The sequence below is a fragment of the Andrographis paniculata genome, unplaced genomic scaffold, assembly GCF_009805555.1.
Source record: "Andrographis paniculata isolate CXL003 unplaced genomic scaffold, ASM980555v1 Contig62END, whole genome shotgun sequence".
Lineage (NCBI taxonomy): Eukaryota > Viridiplantae > Streptophyta > Magnoliopsida > Lamiales > Acanthaceae > Andrographis > Andrographis paniculata.
This window is the reverse complement of record NW_026137598.1, coordinates 5,172,466-5,192,287: the sequence shown is the minus strand read 5'-3', so window position 1 is coordinate 5,192,287 and position 19,822 is coordinate 5,172,466. Positions and strand designations below refer to the sequence as shown.

At 28.0% G+C, this 19,822-nt stretch overlaps 2 protein-coding genes and 1 non-coding gene across 3 annotated transcripts; all 3 read right to left on the bottom strand.

The window, feature by feature from the left end:
• Positions 1 to 4,214: 4,214 nt before the first annotated feature.
• Positions 4,215 to 6,882, bottom strand: LOC127260523 (polyol transporter 5-like). The gene is made up of 3 exons (XM_051288273.1): positions 6,591 to 6,882; positions 6,137 to 6,499; positions 4,215 to 5,420 (listed from the first exon to the last, which is right to left on the bottom strand). Exons 1-3 carry the CDS (start codon positions 6,739 to 6,741, stop codon positions 4,372 to 4,374), a joined length of 1,563 nt encoding a protein of 520 aa, XP_051144230.1. The 5' UTR covers positions 6,742 to 6,882; the 3' UTR covers positions 4,215 to 4,371.
• A 4,075-nt stretch (positions 6,883 to 10,957) lies between these two features.
• Positions 10,958 to 11,087, bottom strand: LOC127261439 (small nucleolar RNA snoR83). The gene has a single exon (XR_007840923.1). It is a non-coding gene; the product is annotated as a small nucleolar RNA snoR83 (small nucleolar RNA).
• A 1,921-nt stretch (positions 11,088 to 13,008) lies between these two features.
• Positions 13,009 to 13,598, bottom strand: LOC127261075 (putative lipid-transfer protein DIR1). Its single transcript, XM_051289239.1, has one exon. It carries the CDS (start codon positions 13,528 to 13,530, stop codon positions 13,204 to 13,206), a length of 327 nt encoding a protein of 108 aa, XP_051145196.1. The 5' UTR covers positions 13,531 to 13,598; the 3' UTR covers positions 13,009 to 13,203.
• Positions 13,599 to 19,822: the final 6,224 nt, after the last annotated feature.

The window sequence follows — 19,822 nt, the reverse complement described above, 5'->3', positions numbered from 1 at the left end:
ATATATATGTATAGGTAGATATAGATATTGAATATGTGAATATGGAGAGAGACAGAGAGAGAGAGTTGTGCTGAGTCTCTGTAGAGTGAGACAGTTCAAAGGATTGGATGATTACCTTGCAATTTAATTGGTTGAGAAGGCCGGGATCTAAACTCCGGATGTACGGTCACCTTTAATTAATATTAATGGCACGGAGTTGAGAGGCCGGAGGTTCAATGAACTTTATTTAACGCTTACACTGGTGTTGGGGTCCATGGACCCACGCTGAAATCGGGTCGACATAGGTGAAGCATTTTACAAATTTTTTTTATCATTTTTTTTTTTTTTTTTTTTTTTTTTTTTTTGCATTTGACAAGTTGATAACGAATGAATGTGTACGTGGAACTAATTAAGGGGCTGATTATGCTAATCGATTCTTAGTGATATTATACAGATCGAGCACATGGCTAGAAACCACGACAACATGAATTGTGTAGATTATTATTTTGTATAGTCACTTCGTAATATGTATTCAATTTGTGTTCTTTAACATAGGGCATGTGTTTGTAAATTATTATTATTATTATTATTATGTATTGTTTGTATTTGTTTTATGTTAATACATAACATGTGTTTGGCTTAGAGGTGGGCATAGGTCGGATATTTGGACAAACAAACCCTATATTTAATTTTTATGGTAATTTTGAATATGTAGTTTTATTGCAACTTGTGTACATTGCGCTGTAATTTTGCACAAACCAAATATTGAACATAAAAGAAAACAACGAGTAGAGATCGGAGGTTTATCGAATTGCATTTAAAAATAACAGTTGTCAATTCTCACATCATAATATATAAACGAGAAGGGCATATATCAATTTTGCAAATATGAACACAATCATTTAAATAGTAAAAAATAATAAATGTCTAGTTCAAGTATATTTTTTGATTTCTAAGATATGTTTCTTTTAGAGTGTTGAATTAAATTTTGAATTAAGTTTGCATTTTTTTTAATTTAAATAATATTAAATCTACCATGATTTTCTGTTTTTTCGTGAAATCTACTACTTTTTTCATCTCATATATAGTATCACAGTTATTTTAGGTACAAAAATTTAGAATGAATATAATTAGTAAATAATTACAATATATTAGTAAAATTAATTACAGTATAATACAAATATAATTATAAATTAAAATTAAGATACCTAATTAGTTTAATTAAAATAAAAATAATTAAAGTGCTTAATATGTTTTTTAGAAAAATAACATAAAATATGAAATAGACAAAAATGTAAACTGTGAAGAGATAAGATGTGGAACGGTGGAATATGAAGAAACACAACCTTAGGTTTAACATGTTTCGGACTTTTTTAGGACTTTGTTTAGATAGATGTTAGATGTTATTGAAATTTGAAAGTTAAAAAAAATAAAAATTAATAGTTGATGTAATATTATGTGAGAAAAATATATATATTTCATGCATTATGTTTAAAAAAATAAATAGCGTAAATGAGTACAAATGAATAGAGTAAACAAAGTTTGTCTGACTAGCAATAGCATGATTAGTAGACAATTGTCGTATTATTAAAATAAAAATAATTTAAATAATAATAATAATGATAATAATAATCCCTCTGTCCAATAGTTTCACAGATGATTTTTTTTTTTTTTTTGTAAATTTAACAATTTTAAATATATATAATAAATATAAATTAATTAAATTAAATTCTAAATTTTTTACATACGAGACACATTTAAAGTCTTTTTATTTTAATATTTTTTTTAATAAATAAATACTTTTATCGATATTTATGACCTTTCATTTATTTATATATATATATTAGTTTATATTAATCATAGATAAATAAATATATTTATTTATATTATAAAAAAATTTAATTTTTACAAGATAATATAAATATTGTATCTATTTTATTGAGATATAATGCTAATTATATTTAAATACATTCTAATTTTTAAATTATATATTAATTCATATTTTTAAAATATTGATAATATTACTTAATAAAAATAAATAAATTAATATTATAATTTATTATTATTAATATATTGATTTATACCATCTAAAATACTCATTGTCTCAATACAATAAGTCTTGTTTATTATTTTTGTCCGTCCCAAAACAATAATTTTATTTTCATAAATTACTATAACAATATAAAATTATTCTTATTTTTTCATTATTATTACACAATTGTCACTACTTTTTATACTAATACACTCGCAAAGGCAAAAAAATCTTTTACTTATATTTTTTATCCACTATCAATATAATATCAATATTTTTTAAATTTCGTATCAAACACAATCCAAATTATAGTTTTGGGACGAATGGATTATTATATTTCTAACTAAATTGAAGATAGACAGAAAGTGCTAAGTAGCTGTCATGACAGGCAGAAAATGTCATTGCCAGCACATGACAATTTTAATATTCAGATTCGAATCAAAATATATAAAATTAAATAAAGAAAAAATGTATCCAAAGTTGAATATTGTCCAGCTTTGACTCGCTATACTTAGGTAGTGATTATCAACATTATTTGCTATAATACGAACAACATACATATAGGACAGATAAGATAATATTCTATTTATTTAAAAATTTGTCATAAGAATGTGAGTGTGCACTTAAACACTGCTCTTTAGGTCTCGTCTTTCCAATTAAAATGTGTCTTAACAACATATATATATTGTTCAAATGTATACTTGTGACTGTAAATTAAATTCATTATTTTCTATTAGATTCAACTTAATGTTTATCCAAAATAGATTGAAAAAGGAACGATGCTGAATTATTTATTTCGTTATAATAAAAAAGAAAGAAAAAAAAATATTTTAAGCACACGATCATGAGAAATTAATGAGGACGCAAGCACATGCATAAACAATTCGTTATAATCAGAAAGCTTATTATAATATAATTAAATCAATTGACAAATTAATGAGGATGCAAACATATTCATAAACATTGTGCAACATTTTATTTTTTTTATTTGTCCCAAACTTTATTCAAAATTTTTAAATTTAAAAATAATTAATAATATTTATATATATATATTAATATAGATTTCACTTTATCTCATCTTATTACTAAAAAAAATTAAAAATAATCATTTATCTCTCCAATTATATCACTTAATATCCAAATTATCTTAAATTATTATACCTAATACTCTCCACCTAAATTCTTTATGTCAAATACATATGTTGCAAGATGTTTGGGACGGAGAGAGTAGTATTTATTATTATTATTATTATTATTATTATTATTTTACATTGATTAACATGCATATGATATAAAAATAAAAACTATAATTTATTAATGCTATAAAAATAGTTAAAGAGTGCTGATTACCTAAAAAAATTAATGCTTAAATTGTACTCTTTTCATTCTGGTAGATGATTTTTTTTTTTATTTCTTTTTTATCTGTCCCTCGAATCAATCTTAAATACAATTAATATGAATCAATTTAATTAAATTTTAAATTCTTTATGGATAAAAAGCCCTTCAAAACTTTTTTATTTCTATTCTGTTTAATTAACAAATATTTTTAATTTTTTTACCTTTAAAATTTTATTTACTTTTAAAATTTTCATTTTTTATATAACTAATTTATGGTAATAATAAATAAATAAATATTTTTTATTTATTTGTATTATATAAATTTTATTTTTTACAAAATAGTAGTATCATATATTTTATTGAGACATAGTATTAAAATGCTGAAAAAGCATAATTTTGTTCCTTAATCATTTTAGTTGGTAGCTATATAAATATTATTTCTACTATTTATTTTAGTTCAACCCCAACTTTACTTGTGTATATATATTTTCTGTGCATTCTTTATTTTCATAATTTTCTCTTTAACTTCTAACATTAGCGGAAGAGAACACTAAATCGAATTTTCTGTCTCATTAACATAATTTATCATTTTTTCTTAACACATATAATATATATATACACATGAAAATAGAAAAATACTTCCTCCGTCTCGTAACAGAGTATTAATTTTTTTTTTTAGTAAATGTACTATCTATCTAGTATTACAAATATCATTATAATTTTTAATATATTACACAAATAACATTACTTTTATATCATACAATACTAATAAGGTCATTTTAGTCATTTTTACTTTATTTCTACTATATCTTAATATAATACTAATATTTTTAAAACTCTATGTAAAATGCAAATTAATATATAGTTATTAGACAGAAACATAGTTACGTGACGGAGGAGTAAAATTTATTTTTGGGACCAAAGATCATCTCATTGCGACGATTTCCACAAATTATTTCATTTCAAGAAAACAAGAACATTTGACCCCGACGACCCACGTCCCTATCCTATCCAATCCAATCCTATACAGTACTACTTCCTGCAGTAGTCTCCAATTCGACCTGCCCCGCCTTCTCTCTCCTCCGCCACTTAAAAACGCCCCCAAATAACCCCTCTATTTCCTCCAACGGTCTCCCCTTCGTCTCCGGACAAAACGTGTACAGAAATACCCATCCTACCCCTCCAATCCCCGCGTACACAAAAAACGCTCCCCCAATACTCACCGCCTTGTACAGGGATATAAACGTCATTGTCAGCACCCCGCTCGCCACTCTGTTCACCGCTATCACAATACTGAATCCCTGCGCCCGCAGCCGGAGCGGAAATATCTCCGACGAGTACGCGAACGTCACCGGCCCCATTCCGATCGAAAAAAATGAAACATACGACAGCACGGTGGCTATGCACAGCCCCACCGCGGGCACCATTTTCCGATCGGAATGCCCGATCAGAGTCAGCCCCGTCGCTAGCCCTAATAAAGAAACGATCATTCCGGCCATGCTCGTCAGAAACAGCCGCCGGCGGCCGACCTTGTCGACCTGAAATGTGGCCACGAGGATGACGAGGGTTTTGGTGAACCCGACCGCCATTGTCGCCAGCAGCTTGTCGGTGTCGTTTTTAATTCCGGCTTTTTCGAAGATTTCGGGGCTGTAGAGCACTACCGAGTCGATGCCGCTGGCTTGCTGGAAGAAATGGACGCCGGCGGCGCAGAGGAGGATGTGGCGGACGGCGGGGGTGGGGCGGAAGAGGAGGTCGCGCCACACGCCTTCGCCGTGGTGGGGCTTGTGGAGTAATACGACGTCGTCGGAGTTTTGGGGTATGCCGGCGGCTTGCTTGATGTCGGAAAATCGGGATGAGGATTCTTCCGGCGAGTCGGAGGTTCGGTCGAGGACGCGCTTGGCCTCGGCGAGGCGGCCTTGCATTACGAGCCAGCGGGGAGACTCCGGCATGGCGAGGACGCCGAGGGCCAGGAATACGGCGGGGACGGCGCCGATTCCGAGCATCAGTCGCCACCCTAAGTTCGTCGGAAGGTTCGAGAAGGCGAAGTTCGAGACGTAGCCGAGTAAGATTCCTGATTGATGAAGACGACGACGAGCTTAATTAGTAAAGATATTGTTGAAAATTTTATTAGCTGATCTGAGATACTGCGGAATCTGAAAAACACAAATCAGATCATTTGCGAAATAAAATCCTAGCCTCGCGTGCCACATAATTTTTTTGGTCCTCCCGAATAAAATGAATCAAAAAAAATTCTGCAAATTGAATAAAAAAAAAAACAAATTTACAGATAAATTTCTAAAGATTTAAAAGAGAGAATTGAGAGACTTGAGAATTGATTTTTCATATTTTTTCAGAGAGGGAGAAAAATATAATATACTTCCCATCGTAAAACAATAATTTTTTTTTTTTTTTCTTAAAACAATAATCTTATTTTAATTCTTAGTAACAAACTCTTTATTTTTTAAATAAAATTATCCTCAATTTTTCACTATAATTACATAAAGTAAAAGAAGCTTTTTTTTCTTTTAAAAATACTTTCATACTTACTATTAATATGATACTATTATTCTTTTATTATTGTGCATTATTTTGTATTTAATCACGAAGAAAAACTATTTATTTCGATTGCAACATATTACTATTTTATTCAATTATTTAATTTTTTTCAATCAAAATAAATTAATTATATAAAATATGGAACAAATTAATTTATTCATAGTCCACTTTTTTAAATTAAATACCCAACATATATAACCAGAAAAATTAATTAATTAATTAAGTAGTTACCGAAATTGATGAATAGATCGGCGAAGGAGGTGAGGAAGCCGCGGATGGAGGTGGGGGCGACCTCCGCCGTGTAAACGGGGGCGATCATGAGGGCGTAGCCGACGCCGACGCCGGCGACGAATCGGCCGACCATCAGGAAGGCGTAGTTAGGGGCGAACCCCATGAGCAAGGCGCCGACAAAGAATATCGCGCCGGCGAAGACTATGGTGTAGCGGCGGCCGATCCAGTCCGACGTACGGCCGGCGGCGGCGGAGCCGATTAGAGAGTAGACGTTGAGAATGCCCATAATGACCTCTTTCTGAACGTCGCTTATTCGGAGGTCTTTTTGGATGTAAATAATCGCACCACTCATCACTCCTATATCTGCATTTAATTAATTAATTAATTACACAAGAACATATATATATATATATGTATGTATATCTAGAGAGAGAGAGTTAATGGTAATTATTACCATATCCGAGCAAGATGGAGGTGAGCGAAGCTAAGAATGCACAGAGCAAGGCGTATTTGTTTCTTTTGGGTTTTCTGGGCGGGTCGAAAGCGGGTATGGGCATACGGGTAGGGTCATCGTTCTTCTCCGTTTTCGACTGATCTGCTGCCATAGTAGTACTGATGGAGGACTGATTTTGATTATTATCTATCTGTTCAGGACATATGTGTGTGTGAATGCATACAGGTAGATGTGTATATATATATATATATATATATGAGTGAGGGATGAAGAAGACGAAGAGGAAGAGTGTAGTTTGAAATATGGATATTATTATTATTATTAAATCGTGGATAAGACAGATTGCAATGCCTAGAGTAGAGAGAGTGGCTGAGGATTCCATTGGTCATGTTTGGTTGATTGCATTACATAATTTGCAACTTGCACACACATTATTATTTGTTGTATTTTTGTTTTTCATAACTTTGTTGTACATGTCGCCTGTTACAATATAGTTCTCATCACACGTGTTTGTTTAGATAGGAATTTTTGATAAAAAGTTAATATTTAATTTGATTTTTTGTGAGAAAAAAAAAATATTTGATACAATATTTTTTTAAAATTAAATAATACCAAATGAGTAAGAATGTCTTGTGTAACAGGACGTACATATATTGGGAGAGGGATTATTAATTAATTAATTAATTAAGAAAGATTACCAAACATATGAAACAGATATTTTGAGGTAGAACGAACCAAAATACCTCATCCGTCTCACATAAAGAATAACGGTTGCATTTTATACGTAAATTTTTTAATACTCTCTCCGTCCCGTTGGAAGGGTGGCGTTTGCTTCTTTGCACGTAGATTTTTGAATATTAGTATTATATTAGATTGTAGTAAAAAAGACAAAAATACCCCTACTAGTATGGTGTAATATAAAAGTAATGATATTTGTATAATACATTGTAAGTTGAAAGGGTATTAATTATGTTAAGTAGGTAGTACAGTTACTAAATTAAAAAATAGTAACTTTGTTTTAGAACGAACGAAAATGGAAAATGGTAACATTTCAATGCGACGGGGGAAGTATTAATATTATATTAGATTGTAATAAAAAAAGACGAAAATACTCTTATTAATATTGTGTAATATAAAAATAATGTCATTTGTGTAATATGTTGTAAATTGGAAGACTATTTATTATATTAATAGATAGTACAATTATTAAATTAAAAAATAGTATCTTTATTTTGAGATAAATAAAAATAAAAAATAAAATATTTTTTGTTGGACGGAAAGAGTAATAAAAAAAATAAAAATGAAGTAATATTTACTCCATTTGTCCACTGAATAGAGTATAAAAATATGACATCACATCTAAATCATTTCAACTTTTTAAAAATTGAAAATGCTAAAAACAAAATTAACACAAAGACAGAAATGATTATTATGTATGAGTGTGATGAGAGCGCAAATCATAAATTTATTCGATACAGAAGTAAGGTCCAATCTGGTTTGGATTTATTTTACTTCCTCCGTCCCACATAATTTGTCCCTATTTTTTATTTTCGTCCGTCCCATATAATTTGTCATTTTTTTTTTGAAAAATTAATTATAAACTTTAATTATATTTTAAAATTTAAAATTTAAAATTTAAAATTTTCGTAATCTTAATTAAACTATTTAGTTATCTTAATCTTAATTTATAATTATTTTTACTAATACATTTTTTAATTATTTATTAATTATACTTTACTTAAATTTCCGTATCTACGATAATAGACCTGTATTACATGGGAGCGAGGGAGTAGTATTTAAGTAGTCCTTGGGGTTGACTCACCAATTGGTTTTATTGAGTCAAACATTCAAATTTGTGGACATAATTAGTTCATTATTTTAAGGGTGCAATCATAGCTTTATTATTATTCAACAAATGTAATTTCACTTAACAGATACTCTTTTTATTTTTTTGTTAAATTTTTATTTTACTGTATAATCTCAAATTTATTTATAAAAATATGAATGGCCCTACTTACAATTCTTTTAGTTTTGGAGTTTCTTTTTTTTTTTTTAAATAGAAATTTATGATTTTTTTAGTTTTGGATTAATTTTTTTAAAAAAAAACAAAAATAGAGTAAAAAACTATATAATATATTATAAAAAAAAGTGCGTTCTCTTTTTATTTATTCAACAAATTTTTCCAAAAAAATATTATTCCCTCTGTCCAATGTAATATGGGTGTATCAGTGTAGACACAAGAATTTAGCTAAATTATAATTAATAAGTAATTAAAAAGTGCATTTGTAAAAATAATTATTATTTAGTAAAAATAATTATAGATTAAGATTAAAATAAGTAAATAGTTTAATTAAAATTAAACAAATTATAAAATTTAAAATGCGACTAAAGTGCATAATTATATTTCCAAAAATAAAAATGACAAGTTATATAAGTTATGTGAGACAGACGAAAATAAAAAATATGAACAAATTATGTGGGACGGATGGAGTATATTACATATATTTATTATTTTTATATTATTTATACAACTTTTTATAATTCACATAAAAAAAAAAATATCCCGTCAAACCATTTTATAAAACAAACACAATATTCAATGTAATATTTCAAAATTTGATGATCAGATGAATATTGCCGGAACTTAAAAAAATATCTATGTAAATACTCATTCAAATTGATTCGAAAATTCAAAATTTACAAAATATTCAATTCAAACTAATTCGAAAATCCGAACCAAAATTTAAAATTCAATTTGATTCGAATCAAATTTTTGAATTTCGAATATTTTGCTCATCTCTACTTTGTATGCGTGTAAGATATATATTAATTCTTGCAATGTTACACAATAGAGAAGTCAAATATGTACATCTATATTATTGTATTATCGGATATAGACAATTATAATAAATATATACCAGCCCGCCATATTTTTATATACTCATAATTTATTTATTTATTTATTTTTTTCTGGAAAAAATTTGACTAAAAACGAGAGTAACACATACATAATTAATTAAGCACAAGATACCATCATGTTTGTTTTGCATATAAATAAAAATGCCTTATTGAGTAAATAATGTGACCGACTAATAATACTCATTAGCTCCAATTGACATATTGTAATATTATACTTACATATCAATGGTAACATTTAATTTTCAAAATTAATTAATGTATTGATCATTGTCATAGACTATAAAGTCTGAAACCGCCACATATGTTTCAAAATTTTCTATTCTAACTATATTCAATAAACAAATTTCCTACTTCTTTTTAAAATTAAACTATTTTAATTATAAATATATATTTAAAATTTTTATTTATTTATATTAAAAAAAATTTATTCTTTACAAAATAATATTTATATTAATATAATGTTGATTCATGAAAATTGGAACATTACTATTCATAGAATAATTTTTTTCTTGAACATTTTCACTAATCAATAAAATACTACTATTCATATTACTACATCAAACAACTCCCATTTCATAAAAATACATATACTTTATTATAAATTAATACTCCATCCGTCCCAAAACTAAATATTCATTTGTTTTTTGCACGTAATTTTAGACATTAGTATTATATTGAAATATAGTATGAATAAAGTAAAAATGACTAAAATAACCTTATTAGTATATGAGATATAAATGTAATGACATTTGTGTAATATATTATAAGTTGTAAAGATATTTGTAATGTTAGGTAGATAGTAAAGTTACAAAAAAAATGAATACTTTGTTATGAGACAGACTAAAATGAAAAAATAGATACTTTGTTATGTTATGGAACAAATGGAGTACAAAAATTTTAACTCTATAGTTTTGTAGGAGTTAAACTTGTGAGAGTGAGGTCATGGGTTCAAAACCTCGATGCCTCAGGCCACCTGCCTCAACCCTAAACCACATATGGTTCGGTCTGATTTGCAAAATATTAGGTTCGACCAAGAATTTAGCCAGTGTGCACTTTATAAAAATAATAATAATTAAAAAAAAAACAAATACACCTCTGTAACATCAAAAGTCCGTTTTAATATTTTAAAATACAAATCAATAATCTCTTATAAATATCAAAATATTTTTTCATACAAAACATTGGGCCTGATCTAATAGTCAAAGCCTACAGAAAAACAGAAAACATAGCCCAAGTAAACAAACCTCTTTTGCCATTTAATTTTATTGTCTGTAAAAAATAAAAGTGAAAAGATCAAATCCACGTGATTCATTCAAAATGTAATAGAACGAACTATTTCATTTTTTAAATCATATAAAAAAATCATACATATACATACAGCTTAAAACCAAATCTGAAATGATGATACGACGTCGTCGTATCCACAAACTACGCGAAAATAGATGCATCATTGTGTGGTAGAGATACTAGTAAACACCGTTTTGCGAGAAGAAACGGCGTTATCAGCGAAACTTCCACGATTTATTCTTTGCCTCCCATGAATCAGATAAGAACCAGTTTTATAAGCTTATCTGGGATTATGAAGGCAGAGCAGAGCAAATTACGCTATTAAAAGATCACTAGAATTGCACACCAAACAACAAAGCTAACAAAGCAAAATTAAGCCGAGAGAAGAGACACACCACCGCGACGGAGGCGTCATCGCCGGAAAATCGCCGGCGTTGGTGAAATAAGCGCTACCAAGTTGAAGCGGCTCCGCCTCCCCAGTGATTTTATAGACGGCAGGAATTGAGTATCAAACTAAAACCCTAGCAATGACATTATTGTATATTAAAACAATAGAAGATGGGCCAATAATTCAGGCCCATCAACAATAATTTTTTGGGCCATTTAAAACATAGTTGTTTTTTATTTTATTTGGGCAATTTTAATATTAATCCATAATTTACTATAATTCACAAATAAATGAATTATTTGTAGGTACTCACAGTAGGGTGGGGTAAGATTAGCTTGTTTAACCCGGACTTATTAACAATATTAAAAAATACTAAAATTATAAATATTTTATAATTAATATCCAAAAAAATAGTTAAAATATTGTATAGTACAGTTCCAATAATAAATATAAAATAATTTTAATTCTAAATGTTATTAGTTGGTTTTTTATTTAAAAATAATAATAATAATAATAATAGCAAATATTTTAAAAATGGAATATAATTGATTTTACAAACCAATCAATAAGAAGAAAAAAAATATAGAACAATAAAATATGAAAGACAAATAAAACAAACAATGAAAAATCACTGTAAAGAAGCGAGCGACATAGACAAAAGAAAGAATTAAAGGAAAAAAAAAAAAACAAAATTCAACATAATATGAAATGTTTAGTAAATTAATTTTTTAATTTAATATAAAACATGTTTCAAAACTCTTACAAAATATAACCGTAAAAGTATATTATAATTATACTATACATAATATTTCATTTGTACCAACTAAATATATCATTTTGTTTTTTTAGCTGGTCAAAAAATAATAATATTATACTATTTATTAGAGAAAATGTATAAGATAAATTTGATAATTTAATTCTTTATATTTTTGTATAAATTTAAAAAAAAAACTAAATACGGGATAATAATTATTCCCTCCGTCCCATGTAATATGAGTTTATTACTGTAGACACGGGATAAAGTATAATTAGTAAGTAATTAAAAAATGTATTAGTAAAAATAATTACTCCCTCCGTCCAGCTAGAAAGTATACATGTTTCTATTTTGGGACGTCAAATTACAAAGTAAACATTTCATTAAATACCTTACTTTTTTTCCACAAATACCCTTACTTTACATCACATCATTACTTTTACACCAAAAAGCAAGGGCAAAAATGTCATTACACTACTTTTAACTACCCACTATAATTAAAATACTATTATTTCTTAAACACTGCGCCAAAAGTAATTGTATACTTTTCTTGTGGACGGAGGGAGTATTATTTAGTAAAAATAATTACATATCAAGATTAAGATAAGTAAATAGTTTAATTAAAATTAAGAAAATTATAAAATTTAAAATTTAAAATGCGATTAAATTACGCATATCCCGTTTTTACGCAGCAGAGTTATGAACCTCGACGATGAGGACAGCCCCGAAGAGCGGGGGATTTCGGGACATTTCGAATCGGTATCACAAGAATATTTTTTTTATTGGAGCCATATGTATAGAACTTTTCAACGAGATAGTGCTTTTTCAACTCTCCAAAATGGAATCAATTCCAAACATATATGCCCGAGCCCAATAAGGAAAAGGTGAATTTCGAACAAGATTTCCGTATTGTCAACAGCCCTCAATGGTTTTATTAGTATCCAAAGTCCAAACGAGAGTATTATATTTCCCGTCCGCTACCTAATTCACTCTGCTACGAGTTATCTCAACTCACCTTCAAACTACGGTATGCATTTTAACAAACTAAAAAAATTATAATACAATTCAAATAGTACTGAGGATCTCATCCGTCCATAATAGTTCTTCAAAAACATCAGTCGTATACATGCATACATATCTCATCCTCAACCGATAATTAATAAACAGAAAATTTATTTGAAGGTAACGACTACGAATCCTCACATCTAAATTAAAAAAAAGGCGCACATAGACAGACAAGCTTATAAATTAATAATTACTTAAATTTAGTTGCAGGTAGCAGTTTTTTTGGGGTCACAAATGGAGGGCAGCTGCATGGCTCTGGTAGCATTAATCCCCAGCAAAGGCAAGTAGATGTTGTTCTTGAAGTCACAGAAGCACGTGACGTTCGCCATCGCCAGCGCCTCGCAGCACGTGCTACTCGGCGGCGGAACTGCACTGCCCGTCGCCACCGCCGCCTTGCACTCGTACAGCTGCTCTTGGCTCATCCCGCAGAACCCGTTCCCGTTGTCCTTTCCTGCCACCACCAATACGGCGGCGGCTGCCAAGAACGCCGCCACCGCAACAAACACTCTCCACCAGCTTACACCCATACCCAAACCTAGATCTATATATATATATTACATTAATGTGTATGGATCGATGAGTTCTTGTTGGGGTCAGGTAAGGTTTTATATAGAGAAAGAGAGACTGCCTCTTGAAAAGGATTTTAAGTTTTTAGTAGATTAGAAAATAATACTATGTCCGAGTCTAAGAGTTTCATTTATTTTTTCAATGTTGATCTTTGAACATTAATTATTATATGAAAACTTAGTACAAATAAAAAATGATAAAAATACTTCTATCAGTGTCTTATAGTATTATTATAATGATATTTGTGCAAAAAATTATACAAATATAATAATATTTTAAATATTAAATACAATGACGCAAAAGATAAATAAGACCCTTAGAGCCGGACGAAGAGAGTAGTATTTTATTATTAGTGAAAGTGAGCAAAAGGTTTTGATATTTTTATTTTTTGATTTACTTAAAATATAATTTTATGTGTAATGGTATATTTGTAATTTAACTAAAAAGTATCTTGTATTAATGTAAATTCACTTTTACTAAAAAATGAAAGACATACTTTCGGGTGAGCTGAACGAAAAATGGTAAAAAGATACATTGAACTAGAAAGGATGAAATATTTTACTAACTATTTTAGACTATTCAAAATAATAGAAAATGAATATATAAAAAAAAAACAAAAGAAAAAATTTGGTTTAGATTTGGTATTAAAATAATATATAATATGATATTTTGTTTAAAATATATATTTTTTAAAAAACAGTGGTAAAGAAAGATACCCAATATACGCATACGTGTGGTTGTCTGAAGAATTTTTTGTTTTTTGTTTTTTATTTTTTATTTTTTATTTTTTGATGGAATAATGTGCTTGTCCTAGAGTTTATGGCTTGTTATTCATTCTTATTCGGATAAGAATAATAAATTTATTTGTGTGGGCACCAACATGACCATGCATCATGCATGTGTATATGGGCTTATTCCATTTTTCAATATTTTGCTTCCTTTGCATGTGATTTAAATAAAAGTTTTCAAATTTTAAAAATAATAAAATGTGTGATATATTATGTGGTGTTTGTGAAAAAATATATATAAATTATATTTAATGTAATATTTTTTAAAAAAATATTTATATAAAACTAAGAGTTTTAAAATAATTAAACATTACTGTTAATTAATACTCACTCCGTCAACATAAAAAAATAAATATTTATTTTTGGCACGGTATATAAAAAGTAATAGTATTTTAATTATAGTGGACAGTTAAAAATAGTGTAATGAAATTTTTATCTTTATGTAAAAATAATGATGTTATGTAAAGTAAAGATATTTGTGAAAAAAAAAAAAATTGAAGTATTTAATGAAATATTTACTTTGTAATTTGACTTCCCAAAATAAAAATATATATATTTTTTAGGTGGACGGAAATAGTAATATTAATTTTAACATATATATATATATATATGCGTAAATAGAAACATAAAGAAAGGTTTGTAATGATTTAGATGGATGAAATGTTTGGGAATTGACAGTGCCTTCACGGGTCTTTAGGATTGTGTTTGTTTGGAGGTATGTATTTTTAAATTGGGATTTGAATACTAAAAAATTTGAATTAGAAATAATAACATTATTGTGTGTATTTTTAAAATTTTGATTATTTATTGATAGTAATTTTTTTTCTAAATATCAAATATTTATTATTTTTATAATTTATAACATTAAATATTCAATTTTTATTATTTTAAGGAGCGTCATTTTTCTTTAAAATAACTCTACACACATTCTCTCATAGTATTAATTGGTGTCGAAATTTTACAAAAGATTGAATGAACCCATTAGCAAGCTGGAAAAAAACAAAGAGTGTATTTTTTTTGGTTATTTGTAATTTTTTTATATAATAAAAATATATAAAAAAATAGTAATAATTTTTTATTTAAAAAAAGATTGTTTTTTTATTTTTTTTTATAATATCAAATATATATAAGAATAAAATTAAACGACCGAGTGAGAAATAATTGGTTTCGAAATTTTACAAAAGGTTAAATATAAACACGGCATTCATTTTCAAGGATCCGTGAAGGTTAGCTGACAAATGCTTTGGCGGTACACGTCACGGGCCTGCAGCTTAATGAACAGGTTTTTATTGTATTTATTGAGTTTATTTGATTGGGATTTAAATTTGATTTAACATAAATTATTTATGTAAATTTTATTGTATTTATTGAGTTTATTTTATTGGAATTTAAATTTGATTTAACATAAATTGTTTATGTAAATTTTTACCCAAATAGCATTTAAGTAAATAAATTTTATTTTGATATATTTTAAAATATAAATTATATTTTTCATTTATAGCATGGTGTACCAAAATCCATTCAGCATTTTTAAATATGTATATTTCTTGGTAATAAAGCAAATACTTACATCAATCAAACAGATGATAGTGAGACTAGAAGGAAATTATGTAAACGACAATCTCATCTAAAAACTTAACAAATATATCAACTGATCGATTGAGCAAACAATTTGCAGGAAAGTTTCACCAAATAACGTCTGTCAAGTGAAAAAAGAACCATTACTGTTTTATTACTCACAAAATATCTTAAAATTATAGCAAACAAAGTTCAAATTTCTGCTTAATTAAGCTAGGCTAAACCACAAAATTTGACATCAAACATATTTGGAGTCTATTATAATTTGAAAATTGAATGAATTAAGATATACATTGTTTTTATGATAGTTTACATATTAACTACCAATACGAGTCAAAATGGGTAGAAATATAATTTAGAATTTCAATGTATCATCAAATGTTGGACAAAGCGGATCAAGAAATGGTAATAACGTTTCATATGCAGCTTCATAGACAACAAGTCAACAAATGTTACAGAAAATATAAAAATTGACAAGAAGTCAACAAAATGGTAATAACATTTCATATGCAGTTTTATAGTCCCATAAGGGATGATCTGGTTGTGTAGAAATGAACTTGTGATTGTAAGATCATGGTTAGCCTAATGTGACTTGTTTTGTTGAATCTAAGGTTGCAAGGTATTAGGTTTTGTCGGAGATAACGCACTTTTGACATTGCACGAAAGTTGGAACTACTACCCCTTTCACCTTCCATAGCCCCACTATCAAATATTGTTGGAATAACAAATTTTTGGATTTTTCACGGTTTTCATATTATACAAATTTCATGTATGCATATAGGCCTGTCAACAGGTCGGATTCGGTCCGGATCTTGAAATTACATATCTGGATCCGACCACTTGTTGTGGTTCCCGGATCCGGAATCGGATCCGTTGAAACTTAAAAGATGGTGACCAGATTCGGTCCCGTCGGTTCAAGTCCGGTTTGGATCCGGATTCGGGTCTAGTATCCAATAAATTAAGTTTGAATTCAAGTTTGGATCATGTATAAAATTTATCTATACTTAAAAAAATAAAAATTAACATTTAAATTTAATATAAAAAATATCTAATTAACATTATCATTGCAATACCAAATAAATCATTTAAAACCAGAACATTATACATGGAACATTTAATTATATAAGTACATTAATAAATAATAGTATATATATAAACAATCGGATTTGAATAAGTTTTGAATCAGAACTAGAAATAGTAGATTCAAAACCATATAAAATGGATCCGAATTCGGATACCGGCCTGGTATCCACATGAGGTTTTGAATCCGAAAAAAATATAACCGGAACGGGTCTGATTGACAGACCTATATGCATATAAAAGTGACGCGAAAGTATTAGATGATGTGTAATTAAGCAACGGATCGTAAAATCATTATGTTCATTTGTATCTTATTTCCAAATTTTTACTATTAAATCTACATTTTCTTTTCCTCTCCGAAAATATGTCTAACAACTACTCTCACTTCCAAAACATCAATAAAAATAAAGTCCTATCACACCATTGTCATTAGATGAACTATCTAATTTTCATTAAAAAAAAAAGAAAAAAAAAAGACAGAAGTTTAGACACAATTAATAAAGAATAATCCATATATATTTCATGGCTTCATGCTCTTGTCTTATCCCAATCACGCTACACAGCGACTGAGCCAGTCCTCGAACTTCAAGAGGCTAAATGTCGGTAAATTAATATAATAAAAATAATAATAATTTTTACACTAAAAAAATAAATAAAATTCCGGGGCTGGATCTCCATCTTTGTACTCAATTTAATATGGTCTAGTTCTACTACTATACATCTATTTAAGGCATAAGAATACCACAGTTCCATAAATGATACTCCCTCCATCCGCTTCTAACATATACATTTATCTTTTGCATTATTATAATTAAAATTAAAAATATTTTTATATTTGTATAATTTTTTTTAATAAATATCATTCTATTAGTATTACAAGACACTAAGAAAAATATTTTTTCAACTTTTTCTTAATTTATACTACGTTTTGATATTAATTATCAATATGCAAAAAATAAATGAGATCTTAGAGCCGAATTTAATTAAATATAGCACTACATTATAATGAATTAGAGAAAGTAGAGTATTACTAATCAACATGTCAACTCAGAATATTTTATCCATCTCTACCTAGATTGCTAATTTAAATATGCATCCAATTTTGATAAGTATAATAATTACAAGAACTCCACAGCAAGTAATTAGACACACTGCAATTAAGTTATGATAAATCGAATATGGGTTCAGTTACCTCACCCCCATCGTATTGTGCTCTCCTATACCGATCAATCATCAATCGCTATGTGTGGCTGACAAAATTTGGAGGTGGGTAATTGGTCAATACAAGAGAGATATAATGCATTGGAGTAGGCTAACCATGTGTGGCTGACAAAATTTGGAGACGTGAGGGTTGAACTCATGACCTGAGCAACCAATGACCCTTGTTACTTCTTTCTCTTTCCTCCCCCTTGGTTAAAACACTTCGGAATTGGAATGAGTCGTCACTCATCATCTTTTTACTTCAAATAACATAATCAATTTCTCTTACAACACAAATTCTGTCATCCAACAGGTATGTTAGATGATGTAAATGATCGTTTCGATAATCTAACATAGTATCAGAACTTTAGGTCTCGAATTTGAGTTCCATTGTCCCTATTTCAGCATATTTATGTACAAATCTCGCATATCTTCCATTGCACCTGAAGAGCGTGTTGGGATTTCCGTATGCAAATAAATAAATTAATAATGCATTTTCCTAAAAGTTTGCCGTCATTATCATCCCACAAGGTAACAATTAAGCAGGTTGCATTGTTCAAAATTCCCAAAGAAAAATTAATCAATAAAACGATATAATTAACGAAAATTCTAAAAATTAACATAGAAAAAATTAAAAATTCAAATTGGAAAGTCTCGTACATCTAATTGAAATATTAGGTAAAGATTACATTAATTTTATTTTTTTACAATGTGGGTGCGCTCTGCTAATTAGGCCAAAAAAATATGATTTGGGACAATAAAGTAACAATTAGGGAGAAAATATGGTTAAAATAATTGTTAGTCAGTTCAGCGCATTTTTAATAAATTTACTTTAAAATATCAATATAAATATTAGTTTTAATTAAATTAAAATCAAATTTATTTTTGAAACTTTGTAAATTATTTTACCTTTTCTCTTTTTCAATAATATTGTTATAAGTGTAACTAGAATGATAACATTGAAAAAATTGCATATAAATAAGATAAAAGTTGTAAATTTTTTGACAAATAATGTTAGAAACAACAATAATTTTTGTCACAAAAATAATACTCCCTCCGTCCTACTTAATATTTTTCACATTTTTATTTCCGTTCGTTCCATCTTAAATTTTCGTTTCTACGGTAAAATGGACTTGATAAGTGGGACGGAGGAAGTACAACTTAAAGACCGAGTGTGTTTGGTCGGTCCATTTTGATTTTTTAAGCCCTTTTCGTTATACAATCTTATAATTTTATATAAAAATATTATATTTAATAATTATCTTACTAAAAATAAAATATAGCTTCAAAAGAAAATTAAGTGAAAAACAATTTTATTTTACCATTTGATAATTTTCACTGTAACATTGGAAACCAAAATAGTCTCTTTGAATTGAGATTTTTTAAATTAGATTATTTTAGAAAAAAAAAATTAAATATTTTATAAAGAAAAAATAAGCACTTTTTAAATCCATCAAATTTATATATTATTTGGGCACATAAATTAAAGAATAATATATCATTCGTCCACTTAATAAGTTAATATTTACCATTTGTGTCATTATATTTAACATTAAAAATATTTTTATAATTTGTATATTTTTTTTATAAGCGTTGTTCTATTAAT

Coding starts and splice junctions, on each gene's coding strand:
- LOC127260523 (XM_051288273.1), bottom strand. CDS start 6,741: ATGGCAGCAGATCAGTCGAAAACGGAGAAGAACGATGACCCTACCCGT. Junction 6,500..6,590: donor CTCCATCTTGCTCGGATATG/GTAATAATTACC, acceptor AATTAAATGCAG/ATATAGGAGTGATGAGTGGT. Junction 5,421..6,136: donor CGATCTATTCATCAATTTCG/GTAACTACTTAA, acceptor TTCATCAATCAG/GAATCTTACTCGGCTACGTC.
- LOC127261075 (XM_051289239.1), bottom strand. CDS start 13,530: ATGGGTGTAAGCTGGTGGAGAGTGTTTGTTGCGGTGGCGGCGTTCTTG.